The sequence below is a fragment of the Cucurbitaria berberidis genome (assembly GCF_010015615.1).
Source record: "Cucurbitaria berberidis CBS 394.84 unplaced genomic scaffold K460scaffold_7, whole genome shotgun sequence".
NCBI classification, from domain to species: domain Eukaryota; kingdom Fungi; phylum Ascomycota; class Dothideomycetes; order Pleosporales; family Cucurbitariaceae; genus Cucurbitaria; species Cucurbitaria berberidis.
The window spans coordinates 1,184,357-1,205,325 of record NW_024468941.1 but is presented as its reverse complement, the minus strand read 5'-3'; the positions used below and the strand labels follow the sequence as shown (position 1 = coordinate 1,205,325).

At 47.6% G+C, this 20,969-nt stretch overlaps 6 protein-coding genes across 6 annotated transcripts; 5 read left to right on the top strand and 1 right to left on the bottom strand.

Annotated features, from left to right (window-relative positions):
- Nucleotides 1-231: 231 nt before the first annotated feature.
- Nucleotides 232-947, top strand: K460DRAFT_371734 (uncharacterized protein). The gene is made up of 3 exons (XM_040934403.1): nt 232-416; nt 468-596; nt 683-947. Exons 1-3 carry the CDS (start codon nt 297-299, stop codon nt 791-793), a joined length of 360 nt encoding a protein of 119 aa, XP_040783099.1. The 5' UTR covers nt 232-296; the 3' UTR covers nt 794-947.
- Nucleotides 948-1,141: 194 nt separating this feature from the next.
- K460DRAFT_399453 (uncharacterized protein) lies at nt 1,142-2,140 on the top strand (the record flags this gene model as incomplete). Its single annotated transcript, XM_040936239.1, has 2 exons — nt 1,142-1,645; nt 1,675-2,140. 2 exons carry the CDS (start codon nt 1,142-1,144, stop codon nt 1,783-1,785), a joined length of 615 nt encoding a protein of 204 aa, XP_040783098.1. The 3' UTR covers nt 1,786-2,140.
- Nucleotides 2,141-4,401: 2,261 nt separating this feature from the next.
- K460DRAFT_411117 (uncharacterized protein) lies at nt 4,402-5,425 on the top strand (the record flags this gene model as incomplete). Its single annotated transcript, XM_040937457.1, has 3 exons — nt 4,402-4,717; nt 4,773-5,307; nt 5,365-5,425. 3 exons carry the CDS (start codon nt 4,402-4,404, stop codon nt 5,423-5,425), a joined length of 912 nt encoding a protein of 303 aa, XP_040783097.1.
- A 5,691-nt stretch (nt 5,426-11,116) lies between these two features.
- K460DRAFT_421472 (uncharacterized protein) lies at nt 11,117-12,284 on the bottom strand (the record flags this gene model as incomplete). The annotated part of the gene is made up of 3 exons (XM_040938144.1): nt 11,117-11,215; nt 11,450-11,871; nt 11,924-12,284. 3 exons carry the CDS (start codon nt 12,282-12,284, stop codon nt 11,117-11,119), a joined length of 882 nt encoding a protein of 293 aa, XP_040783096.1.
- Nucleotides 12,285-16,702: 4,418 nt separating this feature from the next.
- K460DRAFT_421471 (uncharacterized protein) lies at nt 16,703-17,711 on the top strand (the record flags this gene model as incomplete). The annotated part of the gene is made up of 2 exons (XM_040938143.1): nt 16,703-17,009; nt 17,065-17,711. The coding sequence occupies 2 exons, from the start codon at nt 16,703-16,705 to the stop codon at nt 17,670-17,672; spliced, it is 915 nt and encodes a 304-aa protein (XP_040783095.1). The 3' UTR covers nt 17,673-17,711.
- A 425-nt stretch (nt 17,712-18,136) lies between these two features.
- On the top strand, nt 18,137-19,089 carry K460DRAFT_371723 (uncharacterized protein). Its single transcript, XM_040934402.1, has 3 exons — nt 18,137-18,581; nt 18,637-18,786; nt 18,834-19,089. Exons 1-2 carry the CDS (start codon nt 18,533-18,535, stop codon nt 18,780-18,782), a joined length of 195 nt encoding a protein of 64 aa, XP_040783094.1. The 5' UTR covers nt 18,137-18,532; the 3' UTR covers nt 18,783-18,786; nt 18,834-19,089.
- The last annotated feature ends 1,880 nt before the right edge of the window (nt 19,090-20,969 follow it).

Sequence of the window (20,969 nt, the reverse complement as noted above, 5' to 3'; positions counted from 1 at the left end):
TGATAAAAACTATAAGTCAACATTGACACCCGACTGAACTGTATTACAGGATACATTGAGCCATAACGACATGTAGGTCTCTGAGTAGAGAGACTCGCCAGAATTGTGCGGCTACTTAGCTCCCGCTCACGAATTTTCAATCCTGTTCAACGGTCTAGTTTCGTTGACGTCATAGCACATCGTGCCTACTCCACACTATTATCATTCTCTTCTGCTTCCTCAAGCTTTCGCCAAGTATACAACAAACTTGGCAACCTCATCCCAACAAACTTCACTCACCATAATCCTACGATAAAATGCCAGACCCAGCGCAAATCAACCGCTCGCTTGGAACCCTCCGAACTGAACTCGAGTACCTCGCCGCAGCAGGTGTCCTCTCTCCTCCACAACTGCAGTCGATTGCGGCGCAACTCCCGGTATGTGAGCTCTTTTTTAATCTAGAAATGAAAATGCTGATACAATACTAGCAACCAAACGGCCAGCCATCGCCCTACGTTGACCCAAGATACGTGTCAGGGGCCAATCAGTTCAATCCTAGTCTAGTTGCACAGCAGGCGCAGGATCCTAATAATCCTGCACATCCTGATCATCCCAAGGTACGTCAAGTCAAAGCTCCCCCTCAACCCCAGTCTTTGGTTTACTTGATATGTGGATGCTGATTTGCTGATTTTGTTATGTGCAGCACCATGACTGGGCGAAGAAGCTAGGTTCCAAGTTTGGAAATGCTGCAGTGTATGGAGCTGGAGCGACGTTTGGGGCGGATCTGGTTAATGATGTTATGAGGAAATTTTGAGGGGTTGGAGTATGTATAGTCTAGTGGTGGTTTGGTGATGAATTGAGTAGTGGCATGTACACCTATGAATGAGATGATGCAACGAATTTGGGTATACTACTAGGCATATACAGTGAGAGCATTGATTGAATCTTATGATGATTGAAGTTGGGTATTCAAGACGATTTGAATCAGTTTTGTCGCTTCCCCATGCCGCCAATGACTCGGCTATGCTACAGGCAACAGTCTTGGATTCCCGCTTATCATCATAGCAAGGACGCTCATTGACCTGCGGCTTTCAAGTTTGCGAATGTTTGAAAAGCTTTCGGCTTCGTACACACAAGAGTACACACCAGCTCAACTAGCAGCATGTCTTCCATCAGCCAGTGCGTGGAAGCCAGATCAAGAGAGCCAGAACCTTGTGGAGAAGAGTCCGCCACCATAACAAAACCACCAGTAGCTGCGACGCTTCCAGAAGCAGTGGCTGAAAACAAGACAACGGCGCCGCGGAAGACCAATGCCGAACTCGAGGCCATCACCGAGCAAAACCAACTCGATTCTCCCTTCCTCCGCCTCCCCGGCGAAGTGCGCAATATTATCTACCATTGCGCCCTCGGCAATCACGAGATCTACGCCATGCCCACCCGCCCCGAAGGATTTGTCTGCATGGGCCGCCCGAACCACCAATTCCCCTGGAAGCTGGAGCCCATCGAGCAAATTATGGCCCTATATCTTCCGCTCGTCTGTCGGCAGATCTGCTTTGAAATGGGAAAATACTTTGTATTCAAGTTCAACTCGTTCGGCTCAACAAGGCCGGGCGATTTCCACTTGCTGATGGAGAGCTTGACGGTGGAGCAGCGGAGCATGTTGGAGGTAGTTAAGCTAAATTATATCGACAACAGGCGCCGATATGCGTTGTGCTCAAGGCACATGACCTTCACAGAGATGCGTACGTTGACGAATTTGAGGCTGGTGGTACTCAGGGATTTGGATTATATGGGAGAGAAGGCTAGGGTGGAAGTGGTCAAGGACATAAGAAGTATAGTTGAGAAGGAGGGGTTGGAGGTGGAGATTGAGACTGTTGTTTCCCATTCTTTTCATGATCGAGTAGTTTATCGACAAGCTTGTTCTAGTCACTATAGAACCACTCCGTACTACATTGCTAGGAAAAGTAGCCTCTGTAGATTAGATTAGTTGTCTTTGATACAGCGCCGAATACCCGTGAAACGGTGTTAAGCTGAATTGTTGGAAGCCGGAACCTACGCTTAAACCTCTAGATAGATCTGACATAGTTCTTAACTTACTCATCTCGGAACGTAATCATTATATTGATGTACGGTAGACTTCCGACTGAATCTGGATAGAGAGGAATACAAGTAAAAAAATGCCCTGCCATGTGTTAAAAGCATCCTAGTAAAAATTACTGCTAGTGAGTTAGTTAGGGCGGGGCTGTAAACTATAAGGCACCTCTAGGATCTAGGAAAGGGTTAGTGTTTCGACTTATAAAATCCGAAACAAGGATGCTATTGTAGGTAGACGATAATTCGACCTGGATCAAAGGTCCAACGGGTAGCGGAACGTTATTTGTTTAGGGGTTATATCTTAGAATAGCATGTTTCGAGGTACATGATAACCAAAATCTTGCAATTTCCATCAACTAACTTGTTGCAAGGCGTAAAATAACAAACAGTAGGAAGTGCCTACCCCCTGAGCACTTTTTGGGGCCATTGTCCGTCTGTGGATATAATTTTGAGCATAGCATTTGTGATTACTCTGCGGTCTTCCATGATAGGTGTGTCTGAGCCGACGGCTTTGCTTACTACGCATCTGTGACTACCACATAGAAAGCCGACATGTCCCGGCGGAGATCTTCCGTGATCATCAATTTGAACGCATTGCGTTTTCCTAGGCTTTCAGTCAGACGGGTTTGCACATTGCAGGGCTAGCTACGAGCAGTCGAAATTGCTAATAAGACTACCTGCCTTGGAATAAATTCAACGCTTTCGAGTAGCGGGTTGCAACAAGGCATTGTAGCGACTGTGGGTCGCGGAGTCCACATCCGAAATAATCGCATCAATCACCTCGGCTGTAAGAATAGTATCCATTTTCCAAGTGCCTCATATGTATTCCCTTCACCGGTCAACATCAAACCACTGAGTTGGACACATGTATGGAGACCTCATAGTAAGGATCGAATCCAATGTGGGAATAGTGATAAGGCTGAGGTCATACCAAGAAGGGAGCGGTGTGGATTGAAAAGTTGGCCAATCTGACAGTGCCAACATGAACAAAATGAGGCTCAACGATGAACAATGAGGAGTGTTGACTTGCACTATCATTGGAAGCGTTGATCGAGTGTATGTCTTCGCTGTCTAGCCAAGGCCCGAACAAATCCTTTCCCTAGCTGTAGGAGTTGACCCGCAATCAAAATGGCTGTGTAGATGTAGGGTTTGAGCTGGGCGCAGCAATCTCACCCCTGTTACTTACGACATGATGAGCGACCGAGGCGTTTGCCTTAGGTTCTTACAGCATATCAACTGATGGCTCGTCCACATCTCATCGTATCAACTCTGTCGCACAGCATGCGCTTGTGCGCGGTAGAGTCATCTGATAGCGCGAAAGGGCGCCAGCGCGCCGGTGGCACATCGACCCGCGAGCGAACAGACGTGTCGTCCATGAATTGAGTGATTTCATCTTGTTAATGCCAGAAGATCTGCGAATGCTCCCTGGGGGTGGCTCATCAAGCTCCTGGGTCCTAATCCCGTCGCCGTACTGCCGGTGGTCGTTGAAACGAGTTTCGTTGTGGAAACGTAAATTGCGGTAATGATGTGATGCAGCGGGGTCGAAGAAATTGGCGGCTTCCCCGTCGACTCGCTTCTTGATCAGCACGAACCTCGGGGTTGAGCGCTGCCTCTCCTCATACTCGACTTCTTTTCATCCATCTCCGGATCATCCGGAAAACCATTGTACCAACTGTTAGGCTTCAAAGTGACGGGAATTGGCCGAACCATCGCTATGCCTGAGGGATGAGGACCTTCTTCTCGTGAAGACCATAGCGCATCATCATGCAGGCCGGCACACCACCTTACGGACCCTGGACTTTCGGGCTACTGCAGCACGGCCTTGTTCATAGTACGAACAAGCCAACGTGGCGTCTATTTTCGCTGCATGGACAGTCTTAGATGCAGCCATCTTTCCAGTGTGAGCTTGTAGTCGACCTAATCTTAGCGTGCTGGAGAGAGAAGGGGCGTATCCGGTGAGGAGTCATGGAGGCCCTCATGTGTGTCCACAGATACTCTATGGACGGTCTTAAAGACGGCCGCAAGCGGTGAAAGGAGTAAATGAAGGTGGACACTGTCATTGGCCTACCGAACTTCAGAGTATGGCGATCCATACACCCTCTTCTGCCTTTTTGACAACGTAAAGTAGTTGAGGCTCTTGGACCGAGAGTCGGTGCAACAGTTCGAGCTTATTCGCATCGTCCCTCATGCCCTGCTGCGCCATATGTTCGACAACGAGCCTGTGGATATAAGGATGGTGAACGTCCCGGACTTCAATTGCCTACTCTTCACCACATAACTTTCAACTCTTTTTACGCTTGTTCCCATACCGCACCTGGAATACTCGACATGACAACCAATCGTAACCTCACTCACGACTTCAGCGGGCCCACCGTGCAGGAACGCATCACGTGCTTGTTCGAGCACAGCCAACTCTTTGATATAATCGCTGACAAACCACAAGCCGGCATATGTCAAAGGTACGGAAGAGGATGGTCCACCATTATAGCGTATATCGAAAGTGAGGTTAATCAAAGCCAACGTGCTGCTGAGTTATTCATCCGGGAAAATGCGCAAGTGGGAAGAGGAATATTAGATGAGAGAAGAAAAGAGAAAGCATATAAGAAGGTGATGAACAAATGGATGGGGGATATTTTCCGCCATGGTACATACCTGTTACTAAACCTATAAATTCAAACTATGGCTGACAAAGTTGGAAGAACGCGCTTTCAGAGCTGCCCGTCAAATGGCCCTATCCGATTCGCCCTCGAAGGAATACATGCGAAAGTATCGCTCCAATAGTGGAAGTGGTAAGGGCGGTACAAGGGCTGCGAACGGAGAGCTGATGTCGATCTATGGCCAAGAGAACGAGCTTGTGCCCTCCGACCTGACTACGTTGGACGACGAAGAACTTGAACCCATAGCAAACTTCATAGTCGACTGGCTAATGAATCCCTTTGTCGATTATATCGGCACACGCTTCCAAAGATTCTGGCACAAGTTGCTGTATGGAAAAATGCGTCCGGCTGAGGGCGATGACATCGAGGCCGTCAACGCCAGAACGATTTCAGCCATCGCAAGGGCCTTTGTAAGCGTCATGGCAATTCTGTTTCTGGTCGCTCCGATTGCTACTCTGGACAGCATTCAGCAACCAAAGTTACGAATCTTGGTTATGGCTCTGTTTGGTCAGCTGTTTGCCACATCAGCCCAATTCATGGGCTCACGCTCAGTCCCGCTATACATGCTCATTACAGCGTAAGACTACCGAGATGGCCTTATATCTTGACGAAAAGGTTACTGACCGCGAGACAGGTACTTCCAGGCAATGGTGGTGTTCTTAGGCACGACGAGCGTGCAAAATGTGCGTCAGTAAGTTGTGATGGTAGTGTAGAGGTTGAACAGACCTTATCTTCACCGCCTCTGGCCTGTGGTTGATTAAGCGAGCGTTGAAACCTTAATCTAAGGCGTCGCGTGGTTTCCCATACTAAACCATCATAGCATACAATAGACTGTTTTAGAAACACCGATAATCCTTGTTTTAGGCCCTCACTCCAGAAATCGTTACGTGTGCACCGACACTTTGCATACGCACTTCCTTTGGGTAGTGCTCGCTGGAACTGGCCTTCTCACAACCCCTGGGATGCAAATTGGACGGATTAAGCACAGAACTCTGACTCTCAATGCTTATAGGATGTTCTGCGGTACTGAATCAAGACTGCACATCGACCTTGTCTTCGAGGCACTGGCCAGTGGCCGCCCAAGCTTCAAACACAGCTTTCAACACAGCTCCTTACACAGCTCCGTACATCTCAAGCGCCACAAAAAGATATATCAGGACGAATTTAAGCATGAGTAGCTTTTTCGAATTGAAATCTGAGGCGGCTCAAGCCAACAAACCAAGCCGCCATCAGGTCCACTGTATTAGGGTAGACGCGTGAGGCTGGGGTATGTTATTGTTTCGAGTCGCCGCTACTCCCCAAGTACGCCACAATCGCTTAGGAAGTCCCACCGCACTTCAATCACGCATTTGCTGTGCTGGACTCTCTCCTCTCACGGATACATATCATCTTCTTGGTGCTTCGTGCCTATTTCGGCCAAAGATACCTTTAAAACGAATCTCTGCATGCCCCTAGACTCCCCACACGCGATGCCTCCTCGGGAGCCCACTATCCCCACACGAAGAGGATGGAAGAATGACGGTAAGACTCCTCCTGACGAAGTTATTGCAAGATGTTAACGATATATGGTCACTTAGTGGAACGACGAGCATCTTCAATGCCGACGGGCCCTGCTCAGAACACGAATACTGCGCAGGATACGCATGGCGGGTGTCAAGACAGGAGCGAAGGAAGCGATGGAGAAAGCAACCAGACCGAGAAAAGAGCCGGTCACAATGAGCAGAAGAGTGCTGCAACGCAGACCCCGAACATAGCGGATCAATCCTATTACCAACATCGCCTTCACAAAAGCCCAACAACACTCCTCAAGGCCGGCCTTACCCGCGTAACCGCACTGTTCTCACAATCACGGTAGCAATCCACGATCGATACTGGAGCAGCAAAAAACCCTACACCGTATATAGAATGTATTCTCTTGCCACCCTCTTTTCCCCTGGCTTTTGCAAGTACACACTTCATCGTCTACAGCCTTGAGCACATAGCAACTGCAAGCGCGATACACCAGCTTGATCAAACAGCTCGTTACTACACAACACAAGTGAAACATTGGATTGGTGTTCCATAACTGTGGGCTTGATCTGTATTATCGAACAAACTGTCGTACAAGGATAATGGCTGCGAGAGCACCCATATATTCTTTACCTTCCAAGATAGCATGTTGAAATATCCAGAAGTCCTTTACTGCAACGAAAGTGCTCGACTCTTTCCAACAAAGCTACCCATCTCATCCATTATACCCCGATCGTGCTTCTGTCCACTTATGCCTGGTGAGGCAACCATCCTTTCTAACTAGATACTACTGTGGCGGTGTAGTGATCAAAGTAGGACAAGCCGCTCTAACGAACCGTTGCTCTTCATGGATATGTCCCTGGACACGGCGTGACACGTTCCAAATTCAGTCGTTGCCGAACACGCTCTAAAGCTAACCGTAGCGCACCGCTAGGATAATATCGGGTGTCGTTTGATTTTAGTTTACGAATCGCGTTCACGAAGAGAGCTAGTGGGTCGTACCGTATCGCGTAGGTGGGCTTCGAGTAGGAGGTAGCTTAATGTAGAGCGATGGAAGAAGGTATGCCTTGTAGAGACTTGATGAATCTCATCGATAGCCTCGTACAAAACTCCTAATAATTGTTAGTGTGACGTACTTGATGCAGCTAAAGATGATTACCGCGGTGTTCCATACAGTCATAGAAGTTACCGTTAGTACATCGCAAGATCGCTCCACGTCTGGAAGAAGGAATCAACCTGCCCATTTGATTATCATTTCGCTAGCTTCCTGAGGTTTTAATAAGTAAATGGAAGTGTATTGAGGATATTTCAACCAGTACAGGCTGCATGATGATCATATCAACGCGTGTAATGGACAAGAAGAGGGTGTGAAAGCAATAACCTCAAAGGTCGATCTGACCGCAGAAAAGAATGTAAGAAGGTGCCAGAAGCTTCGACTGCCACCCAACAATACCTAATTGCTGATGCGTAAATGAGGCTAGTCTTGAGATCCGTGCTGCAGTCGCCAGGACCAACTTAATCGCGATGGGTATAGCGGAGAACACGCGGGTCCCGGTAAGCCAATGACTATTGAATAACATGCAGCGTTTCAAACCTTATTAAAATGAGTGGTTGATTGGCCGATACATGGCAGGCGGTGATCGTTGGAGGTTGGGTGCTGGAACGCTTCGAGAACCCAGTATCACTCGCAGAACAACGGGAGGTTCGTCTTGCGTACAGACTCACACGTATTTGATTCGCGATGAGCAGGTTGATTCATTGCCCTAGCGACATGCTTTAGCTCCACTAGCGTGCTATTTTGCAATGGTGCATGGAGGTTGGCCGGAAACCATCACGGCTCAGCAGCTATATAGCCTCTGTCTTCGTGTTGTGCATGCACTTCAAATTGCGGGCAACTGAGTACGTGCTCATTGCTTCAGATTGATGTACTACTCTGCTGTTGTGGGCGCGCGCAATATGTGTGCTACCTTGGGCATAAGCTCTCCTCGTTGGAGATGAATTGCTCCGGCGAAGAAGCTTCTACGCAGACTTCAAATCAGAGCTGTCGCTTCAGCTAGGTATACGTACACTCCCCAGTTATATCCAGGGCTTCATTTGTGCGCATGAGCCCTGAAGTGTATGTGGAAGATCCAGCAAGTAGGCTTGTACAATCGCACGTGCAGAGTTGAAAGGATCCCAACTGGCGGTCTCAACTAGAGAATCATTCGATTGCTTATCCTGAACGAAAAGCGCCGGGTGCATTGGAGCCGAACGCCTGTTCGATTCGGGGTATGAAAGAATGAGCAACCTCATTTGCACCGCTTTTCGAGAGTAGAGCTTTTGCGCACTAGTTTGCTCAACCTGAAGCGACTGCGAGCGCAATGGTAGCTTTTCGAGATTATCTAATGCGCCAGCACCACAATTACACCTGTATAACAGGCGAGTGGTTGATTTAACCTCTCCAGGAGCGTGGTATATCCCGGGAGATGTTTATAAGCGATCGATCAAACAGCTAGGGCTGCAGCGCGGTGCGTTGGTGCGAATCTGGAAGCTCGAGGGAGGGGGGCGCGCACATATCATTGGCATACGGCCTCGGTAGTGTAGACAGTGGTACGCGGTGAATCGAACTGCAGTAGAGGGAAGGGGTCGGAGCGCTTTCGTTGGCTGGCGGAGCCTAAATCTCCGCGATCTCTTTAGCGGAGGAGAAAACAGTCGCTAATAGTCTAATAGCTCGAAGACCAGCGGGTCAATCTAGCAATAAGTATTAGCTTCCTAAGATGCATCTTCGGAGATTTTTGGATTGTGGGTGACGTGCTAAATTGCGAGTGTACCAGGTGTACGATTCTCAAGGTAAAGTACAAAGATTGCTGCGAGGAAGTCGTGCTACGGTGATTTCGGATGGAGGGCAATGTTCGGTCTGAGTTTTCTCAGGACTTCGAGGCCTTCATCGCGTCAAAACGCGCTCTCTTCGAAGAACCCAGCACTCTGGTAGATTGGATATGGTTGTCTGGCTACCATCCTGGGGACCGAGCGTGGCGTCGCGATATGCCGCGTCAAGGTCTTGAGATGGCGTTTCCGGTGGGCCTGGATGTAACCTGTTTGCCGCTGGCATCAAACCGAACGATGGGAATTGACAAGTCTATATGGATAGTGTGGAGGAGGCAGTGGCAGAATGTCCATCCGTCATGGCACACACCTGTATTAGCCAGCAGGAGCTAGGACGCGGCTCTTTAGAAACGGTAACGGCCCTTGCCGATCTGTGCATGGACTATGCACCGAGTTGTGAAGCCATACCAGAATCCTTCCTCTCTTGTCTCATCTCGGAAGACCAAAATGAGCTGGTTTGGACAGACGCGACAGCGCCCATAGCGCTTGCAGGACGAGCAACACACGGGAGGCCTACAACAACAAGGCCTATCAGGCGAACGAGGAGATACAGACGCGCAATAAGCCGACTTTAATGGGAAACATTATGAAACGACTGAATTATGATAAGAGTATTGCTAGGATGAACACAAATCGATGACTTCGTGGATGATTGGATCCGACAACAGCAAGGCCTTGAGCCCCTGCAGGTGGTTGCCAACCGTGGTGCAGCTACTGCATCATTACCCCAGGGCACGTCCACCCCAACATGTTTCTTCCCTTCCGCTCACACGGCCCTTTCTCTTTACCGGTCAAGCCTGACTCGAGGGTAGGGTAGCACAAAGACGTGGCGGGGTCTAGAATGCGCGTTGGGCTGCAGCAAGAGAGTGAGGCGCTCAAGGAGGGGTGATTGGAGTCAACTGATGCCCTTGTCGATGATGGCTTGTTTAAGCAGAAGCGGATGGCGCTCCTGTTTGTTGTGTGTCGGTTGGCGAGCGACGATTATATATGGAGGCAGCTCTGCGGGCTTCCTGTATCATCGCCGCTTGGCGTGTAACCCTGGCGATGTGTACCGGATCTTTACATAAAGCTGAAGGAGGTTAATAAATTACATCTTATTGAGATAAACTCCAAGTCGTAAGATCGTACCTTTCATCTCCCGAGTATCGTACGCCACCAGACAATCATGTGGCTGTATCTTGTTGCTCATGTCGAACAATTTGTGTCGAGGAATCTTCAATTCCCTGGGCCCGTTGTTGTGAAGAGTGTGAGGTGAAAAGTGCAGGAGGTCGGATGCACCAGGCGCTGATGACCGCTTTTATACTCCATGTAGCGACGACTTGCTGTGATGTTCAAATCGAGCTGTCACTTCACCGACTGCACACCTTTCTAGTACAGTCATAGCGCCATCTGACCCATGGTCGTAGGAGGTGGCTTGTTGCGCAGGCTGAAACATTGAGACGGGGGCTCTCAGTGAATAGAGCTACTATTGAGAAAGCCCTCCATGCTGTATCGCAGGCTGTAGACGTTGTAAGGGGCTTAAGAGCCATCGTTACTGTAGTCGTCGCGCTTTACTTGAGAAGGTCGCTTGAAGATCGTGTGATACTCAGACCAAGTCTAGCTTTGCTAGGTTGCAGACCCTTGTCCAACTTATGATGCCCTCCAACCAGTATCGTGTGCTAGAAAGACCACACCGACATCCGGTGACTATACGGAGACATGTCCAGGCGTGGTCACAGGATGGTGGTGCTGATAAAAGTCAATTGACTATCAATGGCTCGCATTGCAAGGGATGAACCATCTCTTCATCTTGAACTTTTCTCGTTCTTTCGTGCGCAGAAGTAAAATTCCAACTGTGGTTACGGTTGTGATTATGCGAGGCCACACGCTGCCGAGCTGCTTTAGTGCATTCTTAGTTGGCCCATGCTTCTTTTCCAGTTGCCTTGTTGTTATTTTGCCTTAATGTAAAGTAAGATTAGTATGAGTGTTATGATGATAGGTTCTACGGGACGTCACTTACCCCAATCTTCTTCTCAACCGCGCATGGCAACCTCCATGATACTTCTAAACTGAATCCTGAATTCGCATGTTGTAGCATCGTCTTCCGACAATTGCGCGGACGAGAGCGCAAGCTAGTCTGTGTGAACGGGGCACTTAGCTACGAGGAGGTGGCTGCAAGCATTGATTGCCATCGTTCAGAAGGAGCGCGACCAATACCGCACATACCCTTACTCGTTAGTGAATATTTCTCCAGTACTTTCTTATGAAACTTACGTTGCCAGCATTGAGATGAATTGCTGGTTGCGGAATACTAGGCTGCAGGCAGTGATAACAACAGCGATGACCACGACCCCCACGACACTCACCACTTTCCCAGCATTGGCGAAGTATAGCGATGTCACCGCGGCATAAACGAGGAGGGAAGTTGCGATATTTCCTAGTGCCAATGATGCAACTTCGAATGCACGACCACTGAACCTGTACTGGTGAAACGCGTCCGGGCGCTTCTTAGACCAGAAGAAGAGTATCCAAAGCCATTCCGGAAGCCGCGGTGCCCACAGCAGGATCTTGTCTCTGAAGAAGCGTCCTATTGCACTAGGGTTTGACTGTTCCACAACCTGGATGATGTCGAAGGCGTGGCTTTCTGGATCGCACAAAGACCCCCAAACTGAAGCATCAAGTCCAAAAAGGGGCATATTTCTTTTATCTTGGAACGCTTGAACGGTACGGAGCCCTGCTACGTCGTACCCTTTACTGCCGAGACGATTAAATCGAATGATGGCTTCTTCTAACTATCTTCAGTCCAGGTATGACAACAGATTGCTTCGTTTCCTACTCACCATACTCCTTCATCTCGAGTTTGAGCGTTTCATACAGTTGCCGTTGTTCGAGGCCAGATGGTGTTGAAGGCTCCGCTTTGAGATGAGCAAAGTTCACCGAGGAGAGACGTCGGCGGTCATCGCCACTGTTGAAATCTCGTGCTTCTAGCTCAATGAGATTCTCTTCTAGCGCAATTAGCTCGTGCTGACGGTAAAGCAGGAGGCGAACTGCGATCGCGGAAAATCTTCGAAGATGCAGGTATCTGGCACATTGTGAGAAAAAGAAAGCAAGTTTCGGGTATCCCTCGACGTGCAGCTCTGCATGGTTGCCCACGTTGGTCGGGGCCTGATGTACCGAGGATGTCGGGTAATTGGTCGCCATTGGGCCGGGGATGTGCAAGCCGATGGGCGCGTTGTGGGTAGAGACAACAAGACTTGAAGAGCTATGCTTGTAAATATGGGAGCAGAAGACGATGGTTTCAATGGGCAACCTCGGTAACTTCGCTAGATAAATAGGAGAGGAAAGAGTTGCAGGAAATTGATCGCGCTGCTGTGGATAAGCGTGGTTTCTGAGGATGCGACAGCTTTGTGGCGGCGTACTTTGGGGGCAATGGTCTGAACTGATTGAGACAAGCAATCTTTCGATGGTTTTGGTCGTGCAGTGCGTGTCCCGGCAGGCTATATACACTATCGAACGAACTGTGGGTAGGTGACCATCTCCACCTTGGATGTCGATGGATTTATTGATCCATGAGCTGACTTGAGAGCAGAGAGCGAATGTGTATGACTTGAAACAGACGGGAATAGTAAAATCCTGGTTCGTCACACGAGTGGTGACTGTGTGGCTCGCGCTTACTGCGAGGCTATCTTTTGTGGATTTTCGATGCCTAGGTGTTTGCTAATTCGGTCATCTCTCCTCAAGTGCGGGGGCAGACGCCGATGTAGCTGCAGTCGGAGCTCCAAGGGCGATTGGGTGCAAGTTCAGTGGTTGAAATCCACGTTGGCATTAGAGAAGCCGACCACAGAACCATCCCAATAACCCAACCACAACAGCCCCATGTAGCACGTTATGCACGTCAACGTATGCTGGGAGCTGTAGCGCCCGGGAGGAGTTATATGCGGAACATATCCAGTTGGAAGGTCTCGAGGGTGTTGCCAGCTACTAGCTGATGGATGGCTGCGATAGGTGGTCAAAGATCCTTGCGACCCCCAAGATAAAGTCGATCCCTTTGGCTGTGTTAAGGCGCAGAGGAACCTCAGTCTCCAACAGGGCATGACGTTCACAGAAACGAGTAGAGAAATGATTGCCGCTACCGCGAGTTTGCACGAGTTTTGGACAGCGCTTAGAGGTCCCTGAACAAGTCAAAGCTAGATGAAATATGCAAATACTGATCACTCGCCAGCTACCCGTCCTCCACAAGCCCCGAATGCCACTACTCGCCATCAAAGCACATCAACTCAGTAGACCTGAGAGTGCAAGCGCTTGCAGGGCGGAGGTTGGAGGTCGAATACGCGAATGTTAGCAAGCGGAATAGGAATGTAGAACAGTGTATGTGAAGAGGAGCAAGTGAGGTTGGAATTGAGTTTGGTAGGTGCCCCTGAGTTTTTCGTTTCTTCCGTCGCACCAGCGCTACACAAGAACAATTAGGGTACTATGATTCGCTAGCTATTGGCGTATAACAAGATGAAAATTCCTCTTGCCCGAGGTTGGTATATCGGTTTTTGTCAGTAGCTTAACACACATGAGAGCAAGATTCGCGATTTCTGCGATCTCTGATTCGCATATCTTACAGCGAGATAACTGATGTTGAACACCCTTATAAGATGGCCTCCGCCTCTCCGCCTCTGACATTGGGAAGAAGCTATGCGAGGCCGCCAAGTATCGGAATAACAGAATGGCCATTCCTGCTTTTTATTCCATTCTTAGATCTCGTTGTGGTAGTCAGTCGATAAACTCCTCGGTGTCTATTTCGAGTTCTCACACTTAGCGTGCACTGCCATATCTTATACTTCTGCTCGCGTAGCCTTTAATACAAAATCACGTATAGAAGTGTGATACTGTCCAATGCTCAATCATCTATAAAAGCCTCCGCCACAGCATCACCATTCCGGGTAGAGTTTTAATGTTAAGTAAAATCATTTCTCAAAGTTCTCAAAGTCTCCTCAATATACGCGTTCAATTTCTTCCGCCTAGGGTAGTCTACAGCTCTTAACTATAGTTTCCTAACTAGCCTATTTTAATAAAAATAATACTTTAATTACTTAATTTTTACTTTTATATTTAACTAAATACTATTTTTAAACTTTTAGCTTATAATTTATTTAAAATTTTTGTCTATTAAATACTGCAATTTAATTTTTTACTTAATTAGACTTTTACTATTGCTTTAGCGCTTATAGCCTATATAGCCTATATAATTATACTTTTAATATTTTTTTAAAATTTTTAAAAAAATTTATATAATTATAGTTTTTTATAGTTTTAATTTTAGTAACTAGTTTTTAAAATAGCTAGTAAAAAATAGTTATTTTAGCTACTTTAGTAAACTTAATACTTAGCATAGCTTTTATTATTAGTAAATAAGTATAAAAAAATAAAAGTTTTTTACTTATTATATAATTTTAATAAAAAAAAGCAAGCTATACTAAAGCTATATTTTTTTTTATTTTTTTAAACTATTAGGCTTTTTTTATAATAAAGTTATTAAAAAAAAGTTTTTAAAATTTTAGCTAAAGTAAGTTTAAAAAATTAATACTAAAATAAGCAAAAAAAAAAAAAAAATTATTTTTGCTATTATATATTAAAAGTGCAGTAAATAAAAGCTAAAAATTATAAAGCAGCTTTATATAGGCTTAAAAAGCAAATAATTCTTTATATAATTAAATTTTATATTAAACTTATTAGTAATTATAAAAAATTAAAAATTAATATTTAGTACTATAAAAAAATAATAATAAAGTTTAAAACTATAATTAGTAACTATTTTAACTTATTTTAAAAAAATTAATATAATTATAAATATTTCTGCATTTAAAGTACTTTTATAAAACTAGCAATAGCTTAATTAGGGCGTAGGCGCTTTAAAAATCCTCTTAAGTAAAATTATTGTTTCACCTATTTATCGCAAGGAATACTGGAGGATAAGACAGTGTCGGGTATCTTTAGTTCTGATTTGTGAAGCAGTTATAATTATTCGGATATGAACACAATTATAGAATCTTCCACGTCAAGAAAGCTAACACTGTCTAAGAAATTCACGTAGGATCACTATATGAAGAGGTCGCTGCTTGGTGGAAGCATCCGGTAAGCACATGAAGGTTTGTGGAGACAAACTACGGTAGAGCCACTGCTATCATCTCTGTCCAATGAAATAGAAAATAGTTTTAAGAAGCGCTTACGTCCCAAGGACGACCTGCTGAGCTATCGCCAGTCTGTTATCTCTGTATAATGGAGAAACAACAGAGAGGAAAGACTGGCTGATGCAAGGTTTGGACCTTGCGATAAATTAAGCAGCGCTAGCAAACGCTGGTGTGGTAAGACAATGTGTGCGGAATTGGATATTAGCAAAGCGCTTCAGGCAAGACATGTACGTAAGACCAAGAGCCAGCTGTATCCGTGCTACAGGATATTACCAATTCATGCAGCTTAGATCCAGCGGTACCATACGGATCATAAGCACAAGGCTTTCCTAAGTCGATGATACAGTCTTGGTGGTCTTTTGAGACAACCTGATCGCTTGAAGAGGGTGTGTTGCGCTAGATTCATCCAACGGCGTTTTGTTGTAGCCTTTAGCCTTAGCCAGTCCGCGATACGTCTTAACATCCTGCAAAGAATGTCTATGCATGTCAGATTGGGCATACGTGGAAACGCGCGCTTGGTGGTAGTTCGCAGGATGGTGGACTACGGAGGCTTATACTTAGTTGTTTCAGGGGCGTGGCCCCATAGTTCAGTGCATGGCTGCAGCTAATCGTACTGCTGTGCTTCACACCATTAGCAGCACCACATTTGAGTGCAGTAAGGCTGGTGCATATCCCGAAGTGATCGGCTATCACCAGCAACGGACCGTACGGCACCTGGCGCGGACCGAGATTAAGTTGCGGGGTTGAGAGGGTGGCTATTGGACCCCAGCATCCCATATTCCCATTAAATCCAGTCGACCACGTATGCGCTGCTGAACAAAAGGAGATCTGAGGAGGCAATATTGCTGTGCCGCAACAAGCCCGCATGTTGTTCGGTGTGTTGGGGCAGCTACCATATCTAGTCATCCAGATAGCGAGACTACTTCGCAGTACCTAGAGTTCGTGGCAGAATGGATCGGAAAATTGCCACTCTCAGTTTTACAGCATCTTTCCTTGTCGCCTACCCTAGTATAGAGGAAGCAATTGTTGCTCTCCGTTTTAGGAGAGGAGAGCAGGTTGATGTCTTGATAATGGCCTGGAATAACGCCAACGCTGTTGACGCTTCGCATCATAGCCTCCTGTCCAATAGCCCCATTCTTGAACCCAAAGATAGTATGTTGGTCGGCCACTCGATGAGCTATCCTTGAGCGCTGACGCTGGTGGGGGAAAGGTCAAGCCATGCCAGCGCCAGCGGCTGTGGTAGGACCTGGAGGGTGTACCGCAAATACAGAATAAATGCCAGAGCCTTTCTTCTTCTTTGTAAACACTTTTTGACTCCTCTACCACTGTATTCTTCTGAACTTGCGCTAGTATTCGTTTCTTCTTTCACGTTCTTCGGGATACCTAAATAGGATTAGCATATTCGTAATCACCTGGGCAGCAGCCTACGTCACACTCTAAATGGAGACCAACCGTGAACCCCAGGGATACAGTGCATTGTACAAGAGCATTGCCGTGTATCCCGAATTGGGCCTGTTCCGACGTTTTGGTCAGTTTTGGGCTAAGAAGTTACACGATGACACCAGCGAGTTCCTAGAATGCTTGACAAGCCTGAACGATCAGCTTGGACGTTTCCCAGATCTGGGTGGTAAAACCGTGTTGGACTGCCCGTTAAGAATCGTGAAAGAGAAATGTCCCAAGGGTGATGAGACATATGACAAGCTGTGGGATGCATGGAGGGAGTACAATAAGAGCTTGCTGAATTATGGTATGTCCGTTTGCAGGGCGACAAATGTTCTGAAGGTGACAACATGCCAGGTCAGACGCTGTGCCAGGTCAGACGCTGTGCCAGAGTGAGCAGATCATGAATCTTCCGCACCAAGACGCGTACAATACAAGTTCCCTGACCGAGTTCAAGCCGCCTGGATCCAGGCCCATATTTGAGAACGATACCTTCGTGCCTACTGGAGAGCGCGCAGCGACGTATCAAGGTGCGACGGAGCGGAATGACACCTGCGCTTGGAGAGCAATACCACGAAAAGACTTTCTTACGATGCGATTCATATACTCAAGTAAATGGATCGAGGCACATGTTCTTGCTCGCCTTCGGAGATGTACCGGTCGTACAAAGAGTTCTGATCCTCGTCTCCAGACCGACATGCGACTTGACCGCATCATAAGCGTCATGGATACCGTCAGCTGTCTTCTCGCCTCGACCTTGCTGTTAATTACCGTCTTCGTTCTGGCAGTTGTCCATCCTCTTAAGATTCGTATTGCGATCGTTGGCGTAACGGGCACCGTTTTTGCGCTGTGCGTGAAGTTGATGGCTGGTGATCCTTCTCGCGGAGAAGTATTTGGGGCGACAGCAGCTTTCTATGCCGTGGCAGTTGTTTTCCTCAGTTCGACCAACGACAACTGTGTCTGCCTCTAAGGGTGCTATGGAGTGGAGGAAGGCTGACGAGGGCTAGGCAGACAGGTCGAAGCTGCCTCCTAGGTGCGTGCGCGTCTTAACCGTATGCGGTGAGGGGTTGTGGATGTCAATCCCGCCCCCTTATTTCACACCGTTTATCTTTCCTTAATAACACACCACTGCACACTCTTTTCGTATTTTAGCAAGTTAATTGAGAGGTTTGGCTCCCAGATGCCGAGCTGGGGTAGATCCTTGTTCTTCTACGGCTGTCACCTCGAAATTGTATGCCCAACCAGTTGCCTCAAGAGCTTGACCATCTCGATACACGAGCGTTAGGTAACTCAGTGTGACAGGGTTCCATGTACTCTGAGTGGGAGATCCGCCACAACAGATCAGTCTTGGACGCGCCACCCGACTGTCCTTATACTTGTCCTTAGTCCACATGAATACTATGCTCATCAACAGCGGCTTGACCCTGAGTTTGATTCTGGGCAGAGAACTTCGCCTACAATATGATATAATACGCTTACCAAAAGAGCTCGACGCTGCAGTAGGCGACCCACTTCTCGGCGCCCTGGCCAAGCTGTACCATATGCTGCGCTCTCCAGGGATGAACGTGAGCTACGTTCTCAACATGCTAGCTGTCTCGCACCAAGCTACAGGCCCTGGTTCTGTTCGCTACCGGCACCGCTGTCAATTCCCCGTCGACGCGTCGAGATGCCACCAACCGCATTGGTGGGAAAGCCCCGAAGACAGCCTCCCACAACAAGCGAGTGCCGACATGTTAATATTCACTGCCCATTGATACAAATTTGAGGGTGGTATTTCAAGACCCCGTCTTTCTGTACCTCTGTGGACATTCTTCCAGCAGTAGACTCAGCATGCCCGGTTATATAACCCTTATCATGACCTCCGGGCCGTCTTCTATACGTATGTTCATTTTCTGACCTATATATGATTTAATCAGCTTACCCACAATCTACAGCTATCCTACCAGATGAAGGTGTTAGGACTCCAAATGCGGCAGTCATTCAAACTACTATGACTGCCCCCGTCGCTCCAACTACTGCTAGTGCCCCCATCACTGCGACTACTACGAGTGCCCACGGCATTCAAGTGGTCACGGGCTGATATGGTGAGCATAACATGCGCATTACTCTTGCTTCGCTAATGGAAGAGCAGTTCAACCAAGCTTCCGGCCTAGAACAAGATATGCTCGTTAGCTTACGTGGGCACTGCGCGTCGAGCATGACTGCGCTGGCACAGTTTGGGTGTTCCAGAACAATATGGTGCTCACATGAACCCGGGTCGTACAAGGTGGAAAATTGGATTTGCATATTGGAGGGCTCAGAACGGGTGAAAGGTCTCTCATCAGTCCGGTACTAGGTCATAGGCCCTAATGGCACCCAAAAATTATTTTATAATCATTTATTACCAGGACTTCGGACTTTGAGAGTAACAGTTGTGTGTGAAGTGCTTGAAGCGTAGCGTTGCCCTTACAATACAGATTCTTTCAAAGTAGACCCAAAGTCCCCTAGTACCTAGCTGTAAGCGCATTGTAGTTTATACGTACATTCGCCTTGACTCCTTGGTTTCAAAGCATGACTACCATGCACATGCGACTCAGTGTCCGAAATTTACACCAATGTTTTAGCGAGGCAGCGCTCATGATGAACTTCTCAAGTGCAAACATTACCCTTGGTATAATGCGACTACAAGGACCTCATCATTTGTCTATCAGTGCAGCATTGCGACGTGTCCCCAAGGTGCCGTTATATCAAGCTTTCCAGCCATTCCAAACCCCATCCAGTTATATCGGAACCGCCATTTCAAGAACGTAGCTTTACGGCACAGTGCGTGGGTATCGTTGGTGCAATTGGCGAGCGACTTGGTTGGGTGTATACGGCATACAAGTGGTTCCTTGTTGAGCAGGGAAAATTGTAGCGGCAGCGCGGTAGGTCCGATGAAAGCGGATAGGCCTCGTTCATTTCGTCGACGAGCGATTGGGCCCACAAATCTGCTTGCGTTCGGTATAGTTCATCCATCTGCGGCTGTTGTAAGCTGTTTAAGTAGCGGATGGTAGCTGGCGAAGTTGAAGGGTTTGAAGCTGGCTGTAATTGAAGTATTGAGGCATACAACCTTCACTCTCTGCTTATTTGCAGTAACAATTATCTCAGAACAAGGTAGCCACTGAATGTATGTAAAGATGGAAATGATTTTGCCAGCCGAAGGACAAACACAAATGGAAATCTCTAAACAGACGAGGGGAAAACTACAGCCTTGTTAATGATTGGGGAGACGCCCTTGTTTAGACATACCCAGGCACGTTCCGGTCATCAAATAATAGCTTGGGTGCCTGCTGAATTGCCTGGATGCGGGCGGCCGCCCTGCGAACTAAGCACACACCGCTCTCGGACCAGGGACAGTGCACCAAATTGTTCCTACGAGAATGTCCGCTGCCAAACTGTAGCCTCGTGAAGTATTATTCCTCTAATTTGAATAGCTGCCATTAGTACAAATCTAGAGTGGTAGGGTGGCAGACGCACGGTTGGTAACGACAAGCCTTGGGAAATGGATTCATCAAGCGAGTGTGGGTTTTCCACCCACCGTCATGACGGCTTCTGCAGTTGGTTCTCTTTCCGGTTTCGTATTCCAGCCTATCCATGATGATCAGTACCTTTGGTCATATGCGTTTGTTCTGAAACGAGGAGACCCTCGCTACTGGCGGTGATCCTCGCGGGATAATCCAGCGCCACATCATTTCCTTGTACCATTGTAAATGACGCTGGCCCTTTTCAGGCTCACCGGAAGGCAACAGTTCTCCAGGGGTCATCAAAAGCTATTGGTGGTCATTACGCAATGGCCATCATCGCAGCCGACTTTGCTGATGTGAACATCATCACCGTAATGGTTGAGTCGTACTGGTTTTGAATGTCTGTATTCTTCACACTTTACGATATTCATGCACACATTTGGTGCGTTGGGAATCCAATTGTCCGGTGCCAGCATAGCCTACTTGACTGGAGGCAGCTGGTAGCTTCGTTAGCATGGCATGATATCCGATCGACGCTCGTACTTGCAGCTTCTAGCCTTCCTGAGAAGTATGCAACCAAACCCGGTGGCATGCTACCCCGGGTCACGGTCGTGTGGTAGAATGACGGTGAGCGGCTAGCGCAGCCAGCGGTCAATGCACCGCGAATGGTCGAGAAGGAATTCCGGCATGCTCTTGTTTGCCTGCTTTTTTTTTTACGCCGCGTAAGGTTAGAAGGTAATCCAAACCTTTTCGGCAGTGTTGTTGGGGACTACCGTGTCCCCCCC